Source organism: Heterocephalus glaber, unplaced genomic scaffold (assembly GCF_053883595.1).
Source record: "Heterocephalus glaber isolate CG9 unplaced genomic scaffold, H.glaber_assembly_v1.0 deba00001479, whole genome shotgun sequence".
Classification (NCBI taxonomy): Eukaryota; Metazoa; Chordata; class Mammalia; order Rodentia; family Bathyergidae; genus Heterocephalus; species Heterocephalus glaber.
Genome location: NW_028258316.1, coordinates 1,243,389 through 1,264,446, shown reverse-complemented (window position 1 = coordinate 1,264,446; position 21,058 = coordinate 1,243,389). Strand labels below are relative to the sequence as shown.

At 56.6% G+C, this 21,058-nt stretch overlaps 1 protein-coding gene across 3 annotated transcripts in view; it reads left to right on the top strand.

Moving 5' to 3' along the window:
- Camsap1 (calmodulin regulated spectrin associated protein 1) overlaps nucleotides 1-21,058 on the top strand; it is a 48,809-nt gene that overhangs the window by 15,974 nt on the left and 11,777 nt on the right. The window contains exons 2-9 of one of the 3 annotated variants that reach the window (XM_004848877.4): nucleotides 2,084-2,346; nucleotides 2,629-2,790; nucleotides 10,930-11,010; nucleotides 11,852-11,884; nucleotides 14,261-14,402; nucleotides 19,890-20,029; nucleotides 20,112-20,208; nucleotides 20,793-20,934. In XM_004848877.4, the coding sequence (XP_004848934.2) occupies nucleotides 2,084-2,346; nucleotides 2,629-2,790; nucleotides 10,930-11,010; nucleotides 11,852-11,884; nucleotides 14,261-14,402; nucleotides 19,890-20,029; nucleotides 20,112-20,208; nucleotides 20,793-20,934 (1,060 nt within the window). Of the gene's footprint in view, nucleotides 1-2,083; nucleotides 2,347-2,628; nucleotides 2,791-10,929; nucleotides 11,011-11,851; nucleotides 11,885-14,260; nucleotides 14,403-19,889; nucleotides 20,030-20,111; nucleotides 20,209-20,792; nucleotides 20,968-21,058 lie in introns of all 3 variants that reach the window. The other 2 variants (XM_004848876.4, XM_013073832.3) reach the window with 2 other exon arrangements.

The window sequence follows — 21,058 nt, the reverse complement described above, 5'->3', positions numbered from 1 at the left end:
AGCTGCTGACTGATAGCTGTTGACTGTGCTCCTGTGGCTTCTGATGGCCGAGTGGTCAGTGGAGGTGTGGCCAGCCTGGCACTGAGTGCGGCGCTTCTGTGACTGGGCTGGGGACTCTGGGCTCGCAGCTTTTGCCAGTGCGTCCCCCAGGCCTGTGAGCTCCCTGTGGTGACTCTGAAGCGCGTAGGAATGGCTTCCGTGGTTCATGTGTGCACAGGATGCAGAGGTGAAGTGACCCAGGGAAACATTTCTTCTGGTCCGATCATTTGAGGTGGTCATTGCCTGGCCGAGTTCCCTAGTCTGCAGCTCCTGGGTTCACGTCGGGTGTCTTCACGCTGTGGCCGCAGGCTCCAGCAGCTGCTCTGGGCCCTCCTGGCACCCACTGCAGGCCAGCTTTGCAGAGCCTGTGTCTGTCCTGCCCTGAGCCCCTGCCCTGCACCCGGAGGCCGCACCCTGCCAGGTCTTCCCGAGCTTTGCTGCTTTCTGCTCACCTAGGGCGGAGCCTTCCCAGTTGTCCAGGCCAGAGGGGAGGGTGGCCTGGGCCAGCCAGTGGGGCTCAGGGGCTCAGGTGCTTTAGGGAAGGGCTGGGGCCAGAATATGCATTTGGTGGTTGCTGTGTATCTGTCTGGTCTTTCAAGCCACAGGCAGAATGGGGCCACCTGGGTGGGAGGTAGGACACATCTCTCACAGTCTGTGGAAAAGTGAGACCCAGGCAGCAGCATGCGGAAGGAGAGCAGAGGAAGGTGACAGTGGCTCTGGCCAGGCGCCCTGGTCACTGGGCTGCTGCTGCAGGGGCACCCTTTTCCTGGTGGCCGGTGAGAGCTCCTCAGACCACGGCTGGATTACAGGGCCCCGGCCTGTGCCTTCCCCTTGTTCAGTCTGTGCGGTGCCCGTTTGTCCCTGGCTGCTGCGCCTTTTCCTGTGACATCTTGCTCCCACATGTGGGGTGGCTCCTTCCCTGTTGTCCCTGCTCTGATGCCCTGCGGGAGTCGGAGCCCCAAGGTGGCGCCCTACACTGGGGTGATTCCCTCTGCTACTGCTGTGATCGCTTTCAGAACTGGTGGTTTCAGGGTAGGTGGCTGCCAGCTGTGGTCAGGACTGAGATTGGCACCTGGGGACATCCACCTGGGTGGAGCCCCGGCTCCTGCAGGCAGGCCCCTGCAGGGTTGCTGTGGTGACCAACAGCGGTGCAGCACTGTGGTACAGAACTGCAGTGCTGTGAACGCTGGCGCGCTGTGCGGAGAGAGGAAGCCAAGGGAGTGTTAGGGGTGTGGGCCAGGGCAGACCCACACTCACAGTTAGACTGGGCTCAGAAAATAGCCCCTGAGAGGAGGAGGAGGAGCAGAGAAAGGAGGGTGCTGCTGAGTTGCCCCGAAGTGCAGCTGCCCATGGGCCTCCACCCTGGTCTGGCAGGTGTCACAGTGTGGGCGCCCCGCGGTGTGAGTAGCCCATGTCCTGGCTGCCTCGGGGCTGGGTGTGCCTGGGCTTTGTCCAGCAGCCTTCCTGGAGATGGTAGCCCCTTCTGAACTCTTCTGGAAGTGAGGACGGCTCCAGAAGGCACCAGGTGCTGCAGCCTGCGCCGCCCTGCAGTCTAGGCAGAGTGTGCGCTGTTGGCCCTGGTGAAGGAGCTTCCTTTGGGACTTTGTCTTGCAGATGCCTTCAGGGGACACAGTGGGAGGTGCGAGAAGGTGGAGCAGTGGTAGTGCATCTGCCCTGCATGCCTGTGGGTAGCTCCCTGGCACGTGTGTCAGGCGGCAGGTTGTGTGGATGCAGAGTTGGTTGGCCCCAAGCCCTGGGCATGATTCCTGTTTCCTTGCCCGCGGTGCGGGGCACTCACCCTGATTCAGTGAGGTAGCGATGAGGACGTGGGCTCGTGTAAAGGGTTGAGCACTGTTGGGTCTGAGGAGGAGGAAAGGCGGTTGCCATGTTCTGTCACTGTTGCAGTTACAGCGGCCCCAGGCCTGGCTGTTGCTGTGCTAGACTGGCTGCTCAGCCCCAGTTGTGGCCTCTGTCCGAGTTTCAGAGGGCATCCTGCTGTGCACCCTCCTCGGGTCACACCTGTGTCCGCTCTCTCCTGTCGTAGACAACATCCCTGAGGACCTCAGAGACCCTTTTTACATCGACCAGTATGAGCAGGAGCACATCAAGCCGCCCGTTATCAAGCTGCTCCTTTCCAGTGAGCTCTACTGCCGTGTCTGCAGCCTCATCCTCAAAGGGGACCAGGCGGCCACCTTGCAAGGGCACCAGTCAGTCATCCAGGCCCTGTCCCGGAAAGGCATCTACGTGATGGAGAGTGACGACACCCCGGTGACGGACGCCGACCTCGGCCACGCCCCTGTAAAGATGGTGAGTGTTGGGCCAGCCCTGGCCGGGAGATCTGCATGTGTGCAGCGTGCTCCTGTTGAAGCGAGGGACCCTTCTGGACATGAGCAGAGAGCCGCTTCCGCTGCGCTCTGCCTGAGGTGAGGCTGCAGTTCCCTCCAGCCCTGGCCACCTCGGGTGCCCTGCACCCTGCCCACCCTGAGGGGATGGGAGTTTCAGGTCGGTGTGGAGTGAGTCTGGGTGGGGCCCCGCACCGGGATGTGGAAGAGGCAAGCTTAGGGTGCCAGCTGCCGCCTGTGCCCCCAGAGTGCCCACATGGCGATGGTGGATGCCCTGATGATGGCCTACACTGTGGAGATGATCAGCATTGAGAAGGTGGTGGCCAGCGTCAAGCGCTTCTCCACGTTCAGCGCCTCAAAAGAGCTGCCCTATGACCTCGAGGACGCCATGGTGTTCTGGATCAACAAGGTGGGTGCCCGGCCTGTCCCTGACGCCAGCTCCTGTCCCCCACCCCGGACGACTGCTCGGTCCCGTTACCTGGGGTCAGCACGACACCCACACTGGTGAAACAACGCAGGCCTGACTCTGAGCGTCGAGAGCAGGGCAGGAGGCGTTAGAATGCAGTGCATGTGTGACTGCAACCAACGGTGGGTGTTTTTTTTTCTCGGTACTGGAGATCGAACTTGGGACCTTGCGTTTTTGAGGAAGGCAGCAGAACCACTGAGCTAAGCCCTCGTCCCAAACAGCGAATTTTTATTTTTCTTTGGGCCCTGTGTGCAGCAGGAACGTTCTGTTTTAGGTGTTTCAGCCCTTGGACACATGGTATCTTCCTGGATACCACTTTCCCCTTTCACAGTGTGGCTACACGCCGCGTGGCAGGAATGCCATGCAGTCATTCGTGGGCCCTTGGGTCGTGAGCCTCCTCACCTGCAAAGCTGCTCAGGATGGAGCATGAGGGGCAGGCTTCCTGTGTGGCTCCCCTTGCTGCTCAGCCACCAGAAGCCGCTGGAGCTGCCGAGAATATCCTGCCTTTCCTCATGTGCTGATTCTAGCTGCTGCTTCCTTATGTATTTTTTAACTTTTACATTTGAACTACGATCTTTCTGTGTAGCCCAGGCTGGCCTCCCTCCTGGGCTTAAGGGACCTTCTTGTCTCAGCGTCCTGTGTGGCTGGGACCACGGGTGCCCACCACTTTACCTGGTGCCTCCATGATTAGATGAATGTGTGGTGCTTCTGGGCACGGGCCTTGTGTGTGCTGTGACCTCGGTGACTCTCGCCTCTCCCTCCCCACCCTGATGATTTGCCCTGGATGCGAGGTCTCCCCAGTGCTGGGTGGGCGCTGCCCATTGAGCCCACCGTCCCCGACCTCCTGTCCGGTGTGGTCTGGGCCACCCTCTGGTGGCTGTCCAGGTCCGCTGCCTGCCCACCAGGAGCCTCCCTGGAGCCTGTTTGATTTTATGGGTGCGCCTGGATGTCACAATGATAGGGCTCATCCTGCTCACACCCTGCATGGTCCAGGCGTCGTCGTCAGTGCCCTGGAGCACTGCTCTGTGCTCCCGGGAGCTGGCTCCTGTGCCGCTGCCCAGCTGCTTTGCTCGTGGGGATTATTGCTCTCTGGCGTGTGCTCTGTGCGCTTCTCATGCCTGGCTTCTGTCACTGAGCAGAGTGGCTTCCAGTTCCCCTGCAGTATCACACCTGCCGCTAGCGTTCTGTGTGTACTTGGTCAGTGGCCTTGGTAGGAGAGTACTGCTCGCCGCTTGCCATTCCCTGGTGGTTGGCGCATGGCTGTTGCCAGGTTCTACTTTTGTTTTGCTTTGAGACAGGGCCTTGCTTTGTAGCCCAGGCTGGCCTCGAATGTGCAGCAATCCTCCTGTGTGTGATGTTTGTGTCTGTGCTTTTGTTTTGGTACTAGGGATTGAACTTGGGACCTTGTGCTTACAAGGCAGGCGGTGGAACCACTGAGCTAACTCCCCGGCCTGTTTCTGTGCTTTGGTCGCGCGCTGTTCAGGTATTTTGCTCAGTATTCCGCTAGGCCTTCCTCGTGTTACCAGGCTGTGTGGGTATCGGGAATGGAGAGCTGCGTTGGGGCTGTGGACGGTCTGCGTCTCTGCGCTACACCCTTTTTACTGGAAAGCTGTTGTTAGCTTCTGTGTGTCATCCACAAGTCCACGTCAATTTTAATTTTGCTTTTTGAGACAGGGTCTCACTATGTAGCCCAGGCTGGCCTCCAGCTCAGCGTGATCGTCCTGCCTCACTCAGCCTCCTGAGTGCTAGGGTCACAGGCGTGCGTAAGCCCACCTGTGTGGTGATGTCCATGTGGGGTTCAGAATCAGCATGCCCCTCTCTGCCAAGGTGGCCTGCTGGCATTTTGGTTGGGGACACGTCGAATCTTGAAGAACTGGGGAGAGCTGCTGTGTTACCGCCCGACGTACAGTTCCCGAAATTTATGCCTAGGTTCTCAGTGCTTTGGTCGTGTTGTGAGTGGTGGTGTCCTCATTTTATTTTTAGTTGTTTGCTGCCAGTCTAAAGAAATGCACTTAGTAATGCATGTATCGACTTCACACGTTATAACTTGCTGCACTTACTCGTCAGTCCTAGTGGCGCCCGGAACGTCCTAAAGTCCCCTAGCTGCAGGGCTGCACCGTCCGGGAGGAGCCTGCAGTTTCTCCTCTCTGTGTGTGCTAGTTGTTCTAATCAAAACTATCTGGCCCTTCGCGCCACTTCGGGCCCCCTGGGGCCCTTGCTCCTCCAGTGGCGGCATCTGCTGCCCTGTTCCCAGCGGCCCTCCGTGGGGAGCTCCGTTCTATTCCTAGTGTGCTTGCAGTGGTTTTCATGAGCACATACTGAATTCTGCCAAGTGCTTCTTCTATATCTGAGATAAACATATGTCTTCTTTTTCAGTCTGTTGATAACTGAATTTTGTGGCTTGATTTTTGAATGTTGGCCCAGCCTCTCAAGCCCAGGCCAGATACCAGTGCGTTGTGCTTATTACTCCTATAGCGCAATTCAGTTGCTGGGTGTGCTGTCACGTCTGCAGTTTTTTCTTTCTTTTTTTTTGGTATTGGGGATCGAACTCGGGTCCTTGCGCAGCAGGCAGCGAAACCCCTGAGCTAAATCCCTGGGCCCTGCAGTTTTTTCTTCGAGTCCCTTTTCCTCCTTGAGGCAGCAGGGTGACACTGGCCCGGGATGGGACGGGACGGGACGGGGTGTGGAGGATGCTCTCCCCTCAGGGCGGAGCCGTCTGTGGGAGCGGTTCCCTTCTGAGGTCCTGAGGGCCTCGCTGGGCAGCTCCCCTTTTTTGGTGTTAGCGTAGAAGACCAGTTCACTTGGAATCCTCTTCATTTCTCATGTAAACACTGACAGTGGTTGATATCTCCTGCTTTGCTCTGTCTCATCCCTGTGCCCATCCCCATGCCAGGGGCTGAACCTAGGGCCTTGCACATGTGTGGGGAGCACTCTGTCATGGAGCTACATTCCCAGCCCCCATGCATTTGGATATGTTGCACATTTCATCATTCACTTTAAAATATTTTCAGTTTCACCAGTAGATGCTTGTTTTATCAGTGGATTATGTGGAACGCTTTTGATGAATTTTGTTTTTTGAGGCAAGGTCTCACGTTGTTGCCCAAGCTGGGCTCGCAAACTCCCGTCTCAGCCTCCCAGATAGCCGAGACTGTGACGTACGCCAGTGTGCCCGGTGGTACTTGTGTACTTAAGGATATTTGGAAGAGGGCTCCAGGTCTCCTGGTGTTTCCATTTTGGGTTGATGCTGCAGTTGGAGCAGGTGCACTGTGAGCGAGATGGCCCAGGGATTCTGAGTGCCAGCGCTGGTAGCTGCGGCCACCCCAAGTCCCGGTCCTGTCAGTTCCTCGAGGGAAGGAAGCTGTGGGGTCTCCAGCGTGGCCTCGGTCACCTCACGACTCTGTCCTGTGGGGGCTTTGCTTTGCACATCTTGAGAATCTGATTAGGTGCACTGCCTTCTGGGGCCGCGGTAGTTTGGGGAGTTTACGAGCTGTCCCGGGTCACCAGCGGCCGTGGCAGTCCTGTCCCAGGGATGTGGTCTCCCCAAGTCTCTACTGAAAACCCTTCCCTTCTTCTCCTTGGCTTGACTTCTTGTCTTTCCGTTTATTCATTCATTTATTTATTTACTTTTTGGTCCCAGGGATTGAACTCGCAACCTTGTGCTTGCGGGGCAGGCGGCAGCACTGAGCTCCATCCCCGGCCCGTGTCTTTCCATTTAAAATGAGTTACTTGTGCCAGCGTTGTGGTCAGCATGTGGCGACTGCCGTATTTAGTGCGGTCGTCCACGGCTGGACCGCCCCCTTGTTGGATTTCTGCTCATCTCACCTCTTGTTTTCCTCAGCTCTCATTTGGGGCTGAGTGTCCTTAGAGCCCCATTTCATCCCTGTCGTTCGCAGGGCTGCATCTCAGGCCGCTGTGGGCGTCCACGTGCTTCCCCTGCGCCTTGCTGGCCTGTTGCCTTCGTTTGTTTGTTTTTGCTTTTATGGTAGTTAAAAATCAAGAATAGAAGTCTCTAGGATTTACCTGCATAGTGTCCTTTTTTTTATAGATCAAAATACTCAATTTTTTTTGTTTCAGGGTCCATTTATACTTTTAAGAGTTACTGTAACATCAAAGAACTTTTTAAGAAAATTGTAGTTTATCAGTATTTACCATGTTAGAAACTAAAAATAAGACTATTTAAAGAGAGCAGTGAATGCTCTTCTTTTCATATAAATAATGTTGTTTTAATGAAAATAACCATATTTCCCGACACAGCATTGGAAGGTAGTGATGCAGTTTTGCAGGCTTCTTTCCCATGTGGCTGGCCAGGGGCTCCTGGATCTCCCACTTGCGCTGCTGCTGCTCGAGGGAGGTTTCTGAGGAGCTGGCTCCACGCAGGCAGGGGGGCCACATGCACATCTCTTGTTGATCCTGCCACCAAACTTGACAGCGGTAGTTTCTCAAAGATTATTTGGAGCTTGAACCATCATCAGTTATCTTTTTTAAAAAATGAGATACAATTCTCTTGACATTAAATTCACCATTTTTATGCAAAGGTTGTTGTTGAGCTGACATCACTGTGTGGCTCCAGAGCACCTTTCTAAGCCACCAGGACACTGGCAGCCTCCCCTTGCCCTCCTCCAGCCCCTGGCCAGCAGTCTGGGTCCCGTCTGGTCCTGGTGGGTGTCCTTTTCTGGACAGTTCCTGTCTGTTCGTCAGCTTCCCCATCGCTGCAGCGATACCTGATGCCCACGACCTAGCCTCAGGAAGGTTTCCGGTGGCTCAGGGTTTGGCCAGCTGTCACAGCACAGAATAGCTTGGCGGCGGGGGATGGCGGGCCGGGCAGGAAGGGGAGCAGGAGACCAGTCTGGAGGGAGTGGGTGAGACCCTGTGGTGTCTCCAAGGTCGCACTGCAGGACCCGCCCAACACCTGGAGTACTTTGCCGATCTTTGCTCCTGTCCTTCATGCATCGAAGTTGATGCAGCAGGGCGAAGGTCGCATGTACCTGGAATCGTGTAATATGTGGTTTTGTGTCTGGCTTCTTCCAGGAGCGTAATGTTTCCCAGCTTCATCTGTGTTGTAGCAGGTGCTGGTGCTTCGTTCCTCCATGCTGAGCAGGATTCCCCGCACGATTGCCGTGCTTGGTGTATACACTTGCTAGTTCGTGGACGTTCGCGGTGTTGCTTCTTGTGATGCTTGTGACTCGTGCTGCTGTGTGTAAGTTTTCCTGTGGACACATGTCTTCGCTCTGTGTGGGTGTGTACGGAGGGGGAAGCTGCTGGGTCACATGGTCACTCCATTGAACTTTCTCAGGGGCCGCCAGACTTGTCACAGCCGCTGTGCCCTTTGATTTTCCCACCAGCCACGTGTGAGGCTTCCTGTTCTCTCCATCCTCGTCAGCACGCGTCATTTCTGCTAGCTTTTGAGTAGCCTTCCTGGGTACAGGGAAAGAGGCAGCATCTCGCTGCCGCTTCGGTTTGCAGTTCCCTCCTGCCGCAGGTGTGGGCCCTCTTTTCTGTGCTTGTGACCGTTTACAGATGTTCTTAGGAGAAATACTCATTCAGATTCCCTGCACGTTTTAAAACTAGATCTTGTTTTGTTGTTGAGTTCTTCTTGTACCCTAAATACTAGATCAGTGAACTTTTGATGCCCTGCCTTATTAAAACCCATCTCTCTCTCACTTTTTTCCTGGGATTTCGGCACCCGTGGTTTCATAAGACCGTGTGTCGGTCGTTTAGATCTCACAGACCTTCGTGGTACAGCACGAAACGTCACGTGGCTGCTCTTACCACTGACCCCACCAGAGGAGTCTTTCTTAGTGGGAAGCCATCTAGCTTTTGGTGGCAGAGACAGATTTTCCAAAATTTTAATTTTTGTCTGAGATTCATTTTTTTTTTTTTGGTACTGGGGATCGAACTTGGGTCCTTGCGCTTGCACAGCAGGTGGCGAAACCACTGAGCTAAATCCCCGGCCTTTGAGATTCATATTTTGACACCAGAAACAAATACTGTGAGCTGTCAGTGCCCCATCGCTCGGTCAGAGACAGTGTCTCACGGTGTGCGAGACAGGGTCAGTGCAGCTCAGACAGAGGCCCATGGGCGTCCCTGTGGTCACCTTTCCACAGTGCCGCGCTCCGTGCGGCTCCACAGGACGTGCGACCGTGCTGAAGGGCTAAGCTTTTCCTGCCTCCCGGAGGACCTCGGCAGCCTGTGTGTTCTTGATGACGTGGAGCCATGAGGGCCTTTGTGGCCCTGGTGCCGCTGCCTTGACTGCCTCTGACCATCAGTACGTGCGGATGTGGCGGGAGGAGAGCAGAGTTCTGAGCCCCGGTTGTCCTGGGCGGTGTCTCGGGTCGCCAGGGTCCCCAGGCCCCACGTGGCAGGCTGGGGGCCCTGCAGCTCCTCCTGTGTCACCTTCCTTTCCCCACTGCTCCCTTGAACCCCACTCTTCCGGTTCTTCCTGCAGGTGTGAACTCGTGGAGCTTTGGCTCTTCTGGCTGTGCCTGCGCGTGTGCATCAGGTTTTCTGCTGGCTCTGGAGCCCTGGCTGGCGGCCTCTGTCCGGAGAGCACACTTGGAGTCTGCTGGCTGCTGCTGGCTGCTCCTTGGCAGAGCAGGGCGGGGCTGATGGTTCTGCCCACTGTTTCTGCCCTCGGTTCCAGGTTCGACTCTGGCTCCTGGCTCCTGGCTCCAGCCCTGCTTCCCCAGGCACGGGTGTGGGCGGTGGCCCTGTCTTCCGCTCCTCCGGAACCGGCTTTTCCATCTTGCCCCTGTTGCTCTTTTTTTCCTGTGGATTTCTAGCTGTTCCTTTTTTTGGTACCCAGGATTGAACTCAGGACCTTGTGCTTGCGAGGCAGGCGCTGTGCCACTGAGCTACATCCCCGGCCCATAGCTGTTACATTTTTGGTTCATGTGGTTTGACAGAGGTCAGAGATAGTAGCAAATGTTTAGTTTGCCATGTTTAGTCTCCTCTTGGATTATCTTAGTGCTAATATACAATCATATTGGCTTTTAAAATGGTCTTTCTGTCAAAAACCTGAAGTGAATTTCTGTTTTAAGTAGGAGGATACATACTTTCATGTGGTACTTTCTAGTGGTTTTACTTTCCTTCAAAAATTATGAGGTGTCATGTTGTAGTTTTGTTTTGTTTTTTATTTGACTTTTTGGCTCTGTTTTTGTTCTTTGAGACAGAGTCTCACTATGTAGTCCAGACCTTGAACTGGCTGTGTTGTCCAGGCTGGCCTTAGATGCATGAACCTTCTGCCTCAGCCTCCCCAGTGCTGAGATTATAGGCCTGCGCCCCCAAGCCTAGCTTCTAGATTTGATTTTAATCATGCTTACAAAACTTGGTTGTGGACATGTCTTTTTCATGTTTTCTAATTCATTGGTTTTTATATTTACCTGTATTGATTTTTCCTTTATCTGTTTTTGAGTTTTAAAAACAGAGTACAAGTTATCCTTTTTTTTAAACACTTGGGGTTGAACACAGGGGCTTCACCCTGAGCTGCCTCCCCAGCCCTCTTTTCATTTATTATTTTGAGATGGGGTCTTGTAAGGTGCCCAGGTGGGAAGAGCTTGTGTGTGGTCCTCCTGCCTCAGCCTCCTCAGTGCTGGGTCACAGGCGTGTGCTTGCTCTCATGGTGCAGTTTGCACAAGTGACTCGCCTGTTGTGTAATGACAAATATTCAGGCTTCACCTCTTCCTCCGATCATGGCTCTGACCATGGCCCATACCCCTTTCCCGTGTGGTTTTATTGTGGTGCATTAGCGATTGCGGGAGGCAATACTTAGGTTTCTAGCTTTGTGGGAGCATCCGTAGGGCATTGTGGGGGATCAGTTGGTGGTGTCTGGTGTGCTTGGGGAGCTGTGACCTGTGCCCCACTGGGCTCCTTACATTTGCTGATGGCGTTGGTGAGCGTGTGTCTCACACACGCTCCGGGCCACTGGCGAGTGCCACTGCCCGCCCTGTGGCTGCAGTGCTCAGAGGTGGGCGGGACCCTAGGCCAGAGCTGCAGCAGGTGAAGCGGGGGCTCCAGGCCAGAGCTGGAGGTGTGGGGCTAGTGTGGGAGAGCAGCTTCCTCTAATGTGTTTCTCTTCTACCTTAGGTAAATCTCAAAATGAGAGAGATCACAGAAAAGGAAGTCAAGTTAAAGCAGCAGTTACTGGAAAGCCCGGCTCATCAAAAGGTAAAGGGCAAATCTGATTGCTCTGCAATGTACTAAGCTAGAGCTGGTGCTGCTTCCTGAGGGTTGGGCCTGTGCCTGTGTGCTGGTCCTCTCCACTTGGCCCTCAAAGCCAGCCCCCGCTCTGCGGCCTAGTCTGCCCTGGGAAGGCGGCCCGCAGCCCAGCACCCCTCCCTGAAAGAGGTCTCTGGCTGTTGGGCTGTAGGAGGGTGTGAGTGTGCTGGGCGGGCTCGGGCCACGCAAGAGTGGGGGCCCGGGCCCCCAGAAGTGGGCTTCCCGAAGTGCATGCATGGGGGTCTGCCTGCTGCCTGCGGTGTCCGGTGCTTCCCGGCAGTGGCCCCCAGGTGCAGTGTGGCTGGTGGGCGTCCGAGAAGCCCGGAGTGGGGGCTCAGGTGGGAAATGTGTGTGTCGTGGGTGTGCTGCACATTCTGGGCATCAGTCTTTCTCTTGCCAAGCACACGTGAGCAGGACTTGGCCTGCAGCTGAGGTCTCACTGGCTGTGGGGAGCAGCCCCCACCCCATAGTTCTCCCTCCGCACACTGCCCTGGCCAGCTCCTGGCAGCCCAATGGGGCTGAGTCAGACTGCAGCCCAGGGCTTCTGTGTGGATTGCAGGCATTGCCCCGACCCGCAGTGGTGCGTGGCTGGGAGCAGCCCACCCTCCTGTCTGGAGGGCCTGAGGGAGGGACTCTCCTGGCGCTGTGGCATGGGGAGGTCACAGGTACCCAAAAGCCTTGCTTACGGGAGGCTGTCCCCACCTCCACTGTGCGAGCGAGCGTGTGTCGCGACGCCCCATGGACCTGCTGCTGACGCTCCTCTCCACCTTCCTTCCTGCTTCCTGAGCAGTCTCCCTCCAAGTGGTATTGGAAGTTAGTGCCCGTAAGTGACCCTGCCACCAGCTGCTGTCTGCAGAGCCATCCTGTTGCCATCACGCGCTGCCATTGAAACTGCTCGCACCTAGAACTGTTTTGTTGTTGTTTGTTCAAGTGTCCGCCTGGGACTGGTGTTACACCTTCTCTAGTACAGTATGAGTGGATGCCTGGCGGGGCTGGTAGGGTTGTGACGTGGCCCTGTGAGCTTCCTGGTTATGTCTGCCCAGCCCCCCCGAAAGCTGTTCATTTGTTCGTTCCTGGTGACGGCTTTATGTGACCAGTGGAGCATAGCTGACGGGACACAGTCCTGGAAAGGCTGACGATGACGTAGTAGCCCAAGCTGCTCCTGACGCTTGGTCCTTTCCGATGTCACCTGCCCAGCAGTGGTGTTTACCATACTGTCCCCTGGCATCCTGAGGCTGGAGTCCAGTCAGGAAGGTGGTTCCTTGGGGAGGATGTAGGTGGACTGCGGAGAGGACTCTCACTTGTGTCCCAGACCCCATGGCCTCCTCCTGTGTCTCTCCTCCCTGGCATGTGCTGGCTCCCAGGCAAGGGCTCAGCATGGTCAGCAGGCCAGCACAGGCACAGGGTTTCTGGACTTAGCTTGAAGACAGTGATCTGGTTAGACAGTTCTACCTGTGCCCCACCTGGTGGCCCATTCTGCACAGAGCTGGTTTGTCACTCTGCCCCTACAGGAAATGCTTGGTGCCCAGTGGTGCCTTTCTGCATGGACTTTTGGACACGAGTCCTTGTGCAGATGGTTTTGTATGTGTCCCTCTGATGCCTGTGTTTGGTGGCTTCATGACTTGGCCTGCATCACCCTCTGTACCCTCCTCGGGTCAGCTGTGGACTGCACAGGGCCCCTCTGCTCCAGGCCTGTCTTCCTGCCACCTTGCTCCTCCGCATGCGTTAGCAGGAGAGCTGCCTCATGGGGATCCACAGCTCTCTGGCCTCTCGAGTCCAGATGTGATTGAGGCAAGGCTCACAAATGCAGCTGTCCTACAAGGAGTATGATTCAATGACGGCAGCAGAATGTGACCAAGATCAGTGTCCCCTTATCAGAGAACATGTGACTGCCCTGCCACAGTGCTCAGTAAATAGCCAGTGAGGATGAATCTGATGAAGGTTGACAGGGTAGAGGTTTCACCCTAACACCCCACAGCCAGAGGGTCAGGGTTCCAGTGTGCGCGAGCTTCCCGGCCCCGTAGCTCAGTGTCCTGCCTGATTGACCCTCACCATCCATCTTTAATCAAGAAACCATTTGCTTCATGCATGACTCTGCTGGCCCGCGTGTCTGCTGCCTGTGGAAGCCTGGCATGGCGCATGCCGTGGTGCTGCATGCTGGAGCCCCTGCGCCTTGCACGTGTGGCACAGTAGGAGGCGGGCTGCCTGTGCTAGCGTGTGCCCTGGGCTCTGAGAAACAAGTTAAATCGAGTTTTGTCAACATACTCACATGAAACAAGCCTTGCTGCTTAATTGATAAAGACAGTGTTAGAAGTGTCTTATGCTAAATGTGATTATTTTATACTTTGTTGCTTCTGGATGTCAGCTGGAGGTTCTGGGCTGCGGAGAGACCGCCCTTGAAATCAGCTCTGCAGAACTGGAAACCCAGCGTTCTTACACCACGGGGTGGCCCGTGTCGCACATCTCCCTCTGCAGGAGCTGTAGCCAGCAGGAGAGCCATGTGTTAACACTGCTGATACGAAGCAGGAGGGGCTGAGGCCCGGGACTGCCCCGAGCTGGCCCAGCTCCTGCACGCTCAATCAGCCACAGGAGCAGAGCTGAGGGCCCAAGGCTTCCTCTGTAGGCGGAGACACCAAAGCCTCAATCAGGCGAGTGCATCCTGAGCACCCGCAGGAGGGGCTTCCTGGCGCATCCCAAAGTTCTGAGACGGCTGATGTCTGTGTTGTGAGAAATTGGCCTCACCTTGCTCTGAAATTTCTCAGACTGTGCACCAGTGCTGTTTTGTGTTTTCCTTAATGGCCAAGGCTGCCCTGGTGGTGCTGGGACAGTAGCTGCAGCGTCAGGATGTTCACGTTTAACTTGTTTCTCGCCTGTTTGTAGTGCGTTGGCTCTGGTAGCACAGACGTGTGTCCTGCCTCCTTCCCGTGCATCTGCCCCAGTGTCAGCTGTGTCCGGCTGGCCCTGGTGGTGCTGGCAGAGCATGGCTGCCACCCGGTGTAGGGGCACAGCCCAGGCGCCTGGATCTTGATGCGGGTTGTGGGCAGAGAGTGCCACCCAGGCAGTGCGAGCATGCCAGGCAGTCGCAGGTTTTCTCCGCGGGCCTCGGGCGCTGCCTGTGTTGTGCTCCCGCAGCGTGGCTGTAGCACGTGTGGGGGTGCGGGCACACACGCAGAGACCGTTTTCCTTTCATCAACTGCAGGTCCGCTATCGCCGAGAGCACCTTTCCGCCAGGCAGTCGCCCTACTTCCCGTTGTTGGAGGACTTGATGCGAGGCGGCAGCGATGGGGCTGCTCTCCTGGCGGTGGTGCACTATTACTGCCCCGAGCAGATGAGACTGGATGGTGAGTGGAGACGCCTTCTGCCATGCACGGGCAGCGCCACGGGGTTGTGCACACCTGGGGCCCCTGATCTTGTCCCCTCGAGCCCCAGCCCACCGAGCATATCTAGGCAGTGTCGAGGCATCCACTGTGAGGCTCCCTGTGCCTCAGTGTGGGTGGGCTCTCGTGCATCCTTCCTCTGGTTTAAAGGGTTTGGAACTCCGTGGGGGATTGAGAGCCAGTACTTCAGTGTGCCGCGGAGCACTCCTGCACACCTGTGCCCTTGGTGGCAGTGTGGCCTGCAGCAGGGTGGAGCCTGGGACAGAGTCTGCCCAGCTGCTGCTAAGCACCCTTCCATCTGGAGTGGGTGTGTGGCTTGGACGGGCATCTCAGACTCAGCCCCCAGGGACAAAGTGCTGAATAGGATACACGTTTTACACACAGCATAGTCTCAGACACAGAGCCGCACTCTTTTGTTTTGAGATGTGGCCTCACTGTGTTGTCCAGGCTGGCCCCACACTCCTGGACTGCAAACGATCCTCATGCTTCAGCCTCCCAAGTAGCTGGGACTGCAGGAGTGTACCACTGCACCCACAGAGCTGCACTGGAAAGGCAGGGGAGCCGCAGCTGCCAGGAGAGGCCTAGAGGAGAGCTCATGGGAGAGGATGTGCGTGCCCGGGGGCCCGGGGGCTGGAGTTTGCAGCTCTGTCAGGCCTGGGGCTGGGCCTTACAGAGGAAGAGCTGGAAAAGTTTGGGGGCTTCTCAGATGCCCGCCTCTCTGGGGTCAGCATGAAGTGAGAAGGGGGCTGAGAGGCTCCTAGAGGAAAGGTCTGTGTCAAAAGTGCTCTGGGATTGGGATGCTCACGGTCCTGCAGGTGCTCTGATGGAGCCCGAGGCCCACACCCAGACCACGCAGAAGAGAACGAGTCTTAAAGGGATGCAGGTCAGGAAGGGGCGGACGGAGGCCAGCAGGAAGACGTTGGATGGTGATGTCCCCAGGTTTGCAGCTGCAGCAGCGCCTCTCCTCCCTCATCCTTTCGCCTCCTGCCTTGGGCAGTGCTCTCTCAGGTCTGCCTCCCGAGGCACAGATTCCGTCCTCCCCCATCACATCTGCCGCCTGTGAGCCTTCCTTGGGGGCCCTGAGGCCAAAGGGCATACTCGGGATCCAGTTGTCGCTCACAGGACAGCACAGCCATGAGGAGTCACTGCAGCTGGGGCAGAGCGGCAACGTGGACGTGTGGAAATGACGGACTCCGAGTTGGGCTGCCGGAGTGGCACCACTGTCTTCGGGGAAACGGTGGATCAGTTTAGACTTAGTGAGGCACAGTGAGCAGGCTGTGCCTGATGTGCCTGCTGTTGTGGACACATCCTTTCCAAGATTCGGGGTTCACATGGGTGCGTTCACACAGGACCAGCAGAAGTGGATGGTCACAGAAGAAACTGCCAGATTCCGAAGCCTGGGCACAGCTCCCAGTGCAGAGCGCTAGAAGTCAGGAACCCGTGTGGCTTTGGTCCCGCTCCTCCTGGAAACCCTTAATGCCGTGGACCAGAGGGAGCACTGTAAGTGCGTCCTTAGTGCTGAGGTCGCTGTGGAACTGCTGCTGCAAACTGTGGGGCAGGCAGTTCCGTCCTCCTCATTCTCCTACAAATCTCCATCATCTAAACTCATGTCTGGGACAGGCTGACAGTGACCGATGGTTGTCAGAGGTGCAGGACGCAGCCTGCGAGGCGTGCAGGGAGCTGCATCATGGGGCCCATGTGCTAGACCAGCGCCACTGCGGTGCACGCGCAGGGGACAGAGAAGCGGTCCAGTCCCACAGGAAGGGACACTGACAGCATCGCCTGCCTGTGCGTGTGTCAGAAGTGAGGAGCCGAGTTGCCCGCTCCTGGGGTGAGACTCGGAAGTGTCCAGCCTCAGAGCAGCCTGCTGACCAGCAGGTACGGGGGGAGGGGAGAGGGCCCAGGCAGAGGAGCCAGGAGTCCATGTGGGGGGTGCCGAGTAGGGCTGAAGAGCATGCGAGAGGAGCTGGGGGCCGCCTCTTGGGGGAAAGTGCGCCAGGCAGGCTACAGGCTCACACCCCGGGCCTGGGGACGTGCAGGAGTGAGCGCACACTGAAGAGGGCCTTGGTGTAGCTCTCTGTGCAGTCCACCTGCCCCAAGAAGGGGCGGTTCGCACCGGTGCAGAGGGAGCATTCTCCTGTGCACCAACTGGCCTCAGGCAGGAGGCCCACAACCACTGGGGCTTGCCCTGTCGCCTCTGTCCTGAGGCCTCCTCCTGACCTGGGCGTGGCTGGCGACCCCAACCCGAATGAGCACCAGGTCACAGAAGCAGTGCAGGAGAAGCAGCATCGGTGAGCGGCGATACCCAGGTGTGGACCCCGGGACACCCAGAGTCAGACTCCGAGGTGCTCCGGGCAAGGGGGCACTCAGTGACTGCAGTGGCAGAGTTCACCGGTGAACTTCTTTAAGCAGAGTGGAAGAAACCTCCTAGGAACCAGGGCAAGGAGGAAAAGGTCGACAAAGCAGAGATGAGTGTAGGGAGGAAGAGCAGAGAAAACAGCATGAGGCATCAGCCAAGGAGAGGTACAGAAGGATGCCCCAGGGATGCAGGTGGCCACCTCCTAAGGACCCAGCAGGTGGCCATTGTGGCTGCTGAAGGGGGAAGAGGAGGCCCTGGTGAGTGTGGGAGGACAGGAGCATGACGACAGCAGGACAGCCAGGTGGCACCCAGTGCCCAGGGAGACCTCGGCAGGACACACTCCCATCCAGGGGAGGGGGAGAGGCTCATGTCCACACCGAAGTCCTCAGGCTCCTGGACCAGGAGGGGCGGGCAGGCCTGGCTGCGTGGCCTGCAGGCAAATCCCAGGTCTGCAGGCAGAGACCTGGCTCGGGCGAGGACATGGTCCCAGGAGCTTCCTCTGGGCCCAGCCACATGAGTGCTGGGTGAACGCAGGACGCCGCTGGGCCATGGCCACCGCCTGCCACTCATCAGTGCAGCTGACACAGTGCAGCCTGGCGGGCGCACGGCAGAGCGTTCAGCAAGGGGATGTGGAGGGCGTGGGTAGACATTGGCCTCTTTTTAAGCTTTTTAATAAAAATCCTGGTGGCATTTTAAGGATGTTATGATTTTTGTCAATATAAAAATCTTAAAAGTTTTTGATAAATTCCTTTTGCAAAATAATACATTAGTAAAAGTTTTAAAGAATATGTAAAACTAAAGCTTATTCTCTTAAAGGATTAATGAAATAGAAAGTTTTCTGGAAAGATCCAAAGAAGGGCTAAAGTAAGGAATATTGTGAATAGGAAGATAAACTGCAGGTCTAGTGGATAGCAAGACCACTGAGAATGTTTGTGTGCCAGCTGCATTGGAATGATAGCCGCCAGGGACCGTTGCCATCGGGCCCAGGAGAGCCAGGAACTCAGAGACCCGCCAGCAACATAGTAGATGGGCTCAGGAGTAGAGGCGCTGGGCTGGGGCGCCATGCCTGGTTCAGGGCCTGGCAGTCTCTGGGTGACCCGGGCTGTCCGGGAGCAGCACGGATGGGCGGCCTCCCGCTCCTGTAGGGGGATTGTTGGAAGCCAGCGGTGGTGGGCTCCCCATTACTGCAGGCTGGAAGTCCCACTCACAGTGTTGGGAGACAAGAACTGAGGCGTGCAGCACGCCCTACGCCATCATCCCAGTAGGTGCAGTTCTTGGGCTGCGAGTGACTCAGGCCAGTCTGGTCATGTTTGTCACCCTGCCACACCTTGTGCCTGGGAAGCAGGGAGAGGCAGGCTGGGTCCCAGGGGCCCTCCCCAGGACATTGTGTCCTGCACGCAGCATGGGGTGACCGTGAAGAAGTCGGGAGTGGGGAGAAGCAAGGCGGGAGGGAAAACGAGGTGGAAAACAGGCTTCAAATTGTAAGCTTGGGCCGGGGATGTGGCTCAGTGCCACCACGCCTGCCTCCCCAAGCGCAAGGTCCCGAGTTTGATCCCCAGTACCAAACCAAACCAAACAAAACAAAAATTGTAAGGTAAAAGCAAATTTTTCTGTAGTGCTTGGGCCAAGGCTTAACATTCTCAGATGCTGAGTCAGTATCCTAAAAATCACAGCTTTTCAGATTATTCTGTACATTTATTGTCAGTGCAGGTTGTTTTCACAGAAATGGACAAGGTAGTGCAAAAGCTCCCGTGGGTGATGAGAGCCCAAGGGCCACATCGCTTTGCCACGCTGCCTGCGCTCTTGGTTGAAGGGGTGGTGGGGCCCTGGGGCGGCCCCTCCTGATACACGGCCTGGCCCGCCCTCGCCCGCCCGGGGTGGCCTCCACACAGTGCTCCTCTCCCTCTCCAGGTGCCGCTCCTGGCGCTGGCAGCTGCCGGCGGTGGCGGAGTGTGCCTGGGGCATCGGTCGGGTGGCCTGTGCCGGGCTGCACGCTGGACGGGGACGTTGGCTTGAGCATCGGCTAATGCATTGGGCGAGGCTTTGGGCTCCCTCACCCCTCTCCTCAGACTCGTCACCCACCTCTCTGCGCCTGCTGCTCGTCAGCGCTCTGCTGTGGAGAGCGTGCTCTTCTCCTGTTCTGTGGCCTGGAGCGCTGTGGCCTCTGCAGCCTGGTTCTCTTCAGGGCATTGTAATCCAGCTCTTCCACGACTTGTTGCTTAGACTGTCTCGGCTGTAGCCAGGTTAGCTGAAGAGTAGGAATGTGGGTGCTTGCTCTGTGACTGCCGACTCTTGTCGACTTTACCTTGGCGGAGGCTGTGAGGCTGTGAGGCTGTGGCCCAGGAGGGTCATGTGGAGTGGGGCTGCACGCATAGCCCAGAGAAGGGGGGCTGTGCAGGGACCGACGTGTTGGGGGTCATGCAGCCCCTAGGGACAGACAGGGAGGACCAGCTAATCGGGCCTGCTGACAGGTGGCCATTGTGTGACTGGCAGCACCCACTGGTGTGAGGCAGAAACACTACCCTTGGACTAAAGACCTGGGCCTGATTGACAAGAAGATCTACCTGGCTCGCACTTCTGAACCTGACAATGTTTGTTTTCCTGAACAGGCCCGGTCAGTGGGCCTGTGCATCTCTCCCCAGTGGGAGCCCGGTGCCCCAGAGGGGACAGCAGGTGCCCCACATCTTCATGGAAGAGGCGCTCGATCTGGTACTGGCGCTCTTCGTGACAGTTTCCTGGACCCCTCTCGGCAGACACTGGCAGGCCCTGTGCGAGGGTCTGGCTGCTGACTGGAAGTTGCTCTTCAGCCATAAGCAGCAGGGTCTGGGTGAACCAGTCACTTCCTCTTCATTTTAGAAGCTCGGTCTCACATTAGTGGTTTGTTGGGGTGTTTCAGTGTTAAACCACTAAATCCACACCCGAAGGTGTCTCTACTTTTTCCTTGAGCATATTCCTTCTGCATTTGATGGCACTTGTGAAACTCTGGGTACCAATGTTCCCCACACGACGTGGCCCCAGATCGGGGCTGTGTACCTGCATGCTTGCTTCCGAAGCAGCGTCTGGTGCTAAGTCCAGTCCTCCGTGTCTGTCAGATATATGCCTGAAGGAGGTGCCGTCCATGGCCGACAGCCTGTACAACATCCGGCTTCTGAGAGAGTTCGCCAGCGAGCACCTGAACAAGTGCTTCTACCTCACCCTGGAGGACATGCTGTACGCGCCCTTGGTGCTCAAGGTGAGGCTGGCCCCATGCGTGCGCTCAGCCTGCGCGTGAGCGCGTGCTTACGTCCTTGTCTTGCTTTCTGTTTTTCTTTCAGCCAAATGTCATGGTTTTTATTGCCGAGCTCTTCTGGTGGTTTGAGAATGTCAAACCTGATTTCGTCCAGCCCCGGGATGTTCAGGAGCTGAAAGATGGTGAGTGGCTGCCCCACGGAGGGTTCCCTGAGAGTCTGGAGCAGTTGCCGTGGCCCAAGGAAGGGCTGTGTGATGCTGGGGCCTGTGGGTGGAGCTGACCTTTTCCGCCCACTGTTCTTGTTCTAGTCTGTGTTGTGTTTTGGGATTTTGGTATAAAGTTTATAACATTTGCCAGGCATCATGGCACATGCCTGAAATCCCAGCATTCAGGAGGATTGCCATGAGTTCAAGGACAGCCTGGGCTCCATAGCAAGACCTTGTCTCAAAAAACTGAAAAAAAAAAAAAGTCGTATCTGACATTATATGGTACATTTGTTAAATTTGACACCAATTTTCTGGAGAAGTTTGGCTTCAGAAAAAAGTTGAGTTGTTTTTGTGCTTATAAAAGATGCAGGCTTAGCCAGGCGTGGTGATGCTCACCTGTAATCTTAGCACTCAGGAGATGGAGGCAGGAGGGTCCCTGTGAGTTCAAAGCCAGCCTGAACTGCACAGCGAGACCCTGTCACAAAGGAGAAAGCAGGCGTGTTCCATGCCAGTGTTGCAACCCTAATCTGAACACTTCTGTAAAATGCCCACTTTTGCAGCCAAAGCAGTGTTACCGCAGAAGAGCAGCCGGCCTCCTGTGCAGATCTCCAACGCCACCAAACGCAGCTTCCTGGGCAGCCCTGCTGCTCTGAGCCCAGCTGACCTGCCGCCTGCCTCGCTGCCGGCCGAGGGCGGGCGCAGGTACCACCTCCTCCCCGAGGAAGCTGAGTGTCTGTGAGTCTGTCTCTCAGCCTGGAGAGTTCATGCACGGTCTCGTTTTCCTTGTCATGGTAGCTTAAGGTTTTAGCTGAAGCGCCTGTGTCCA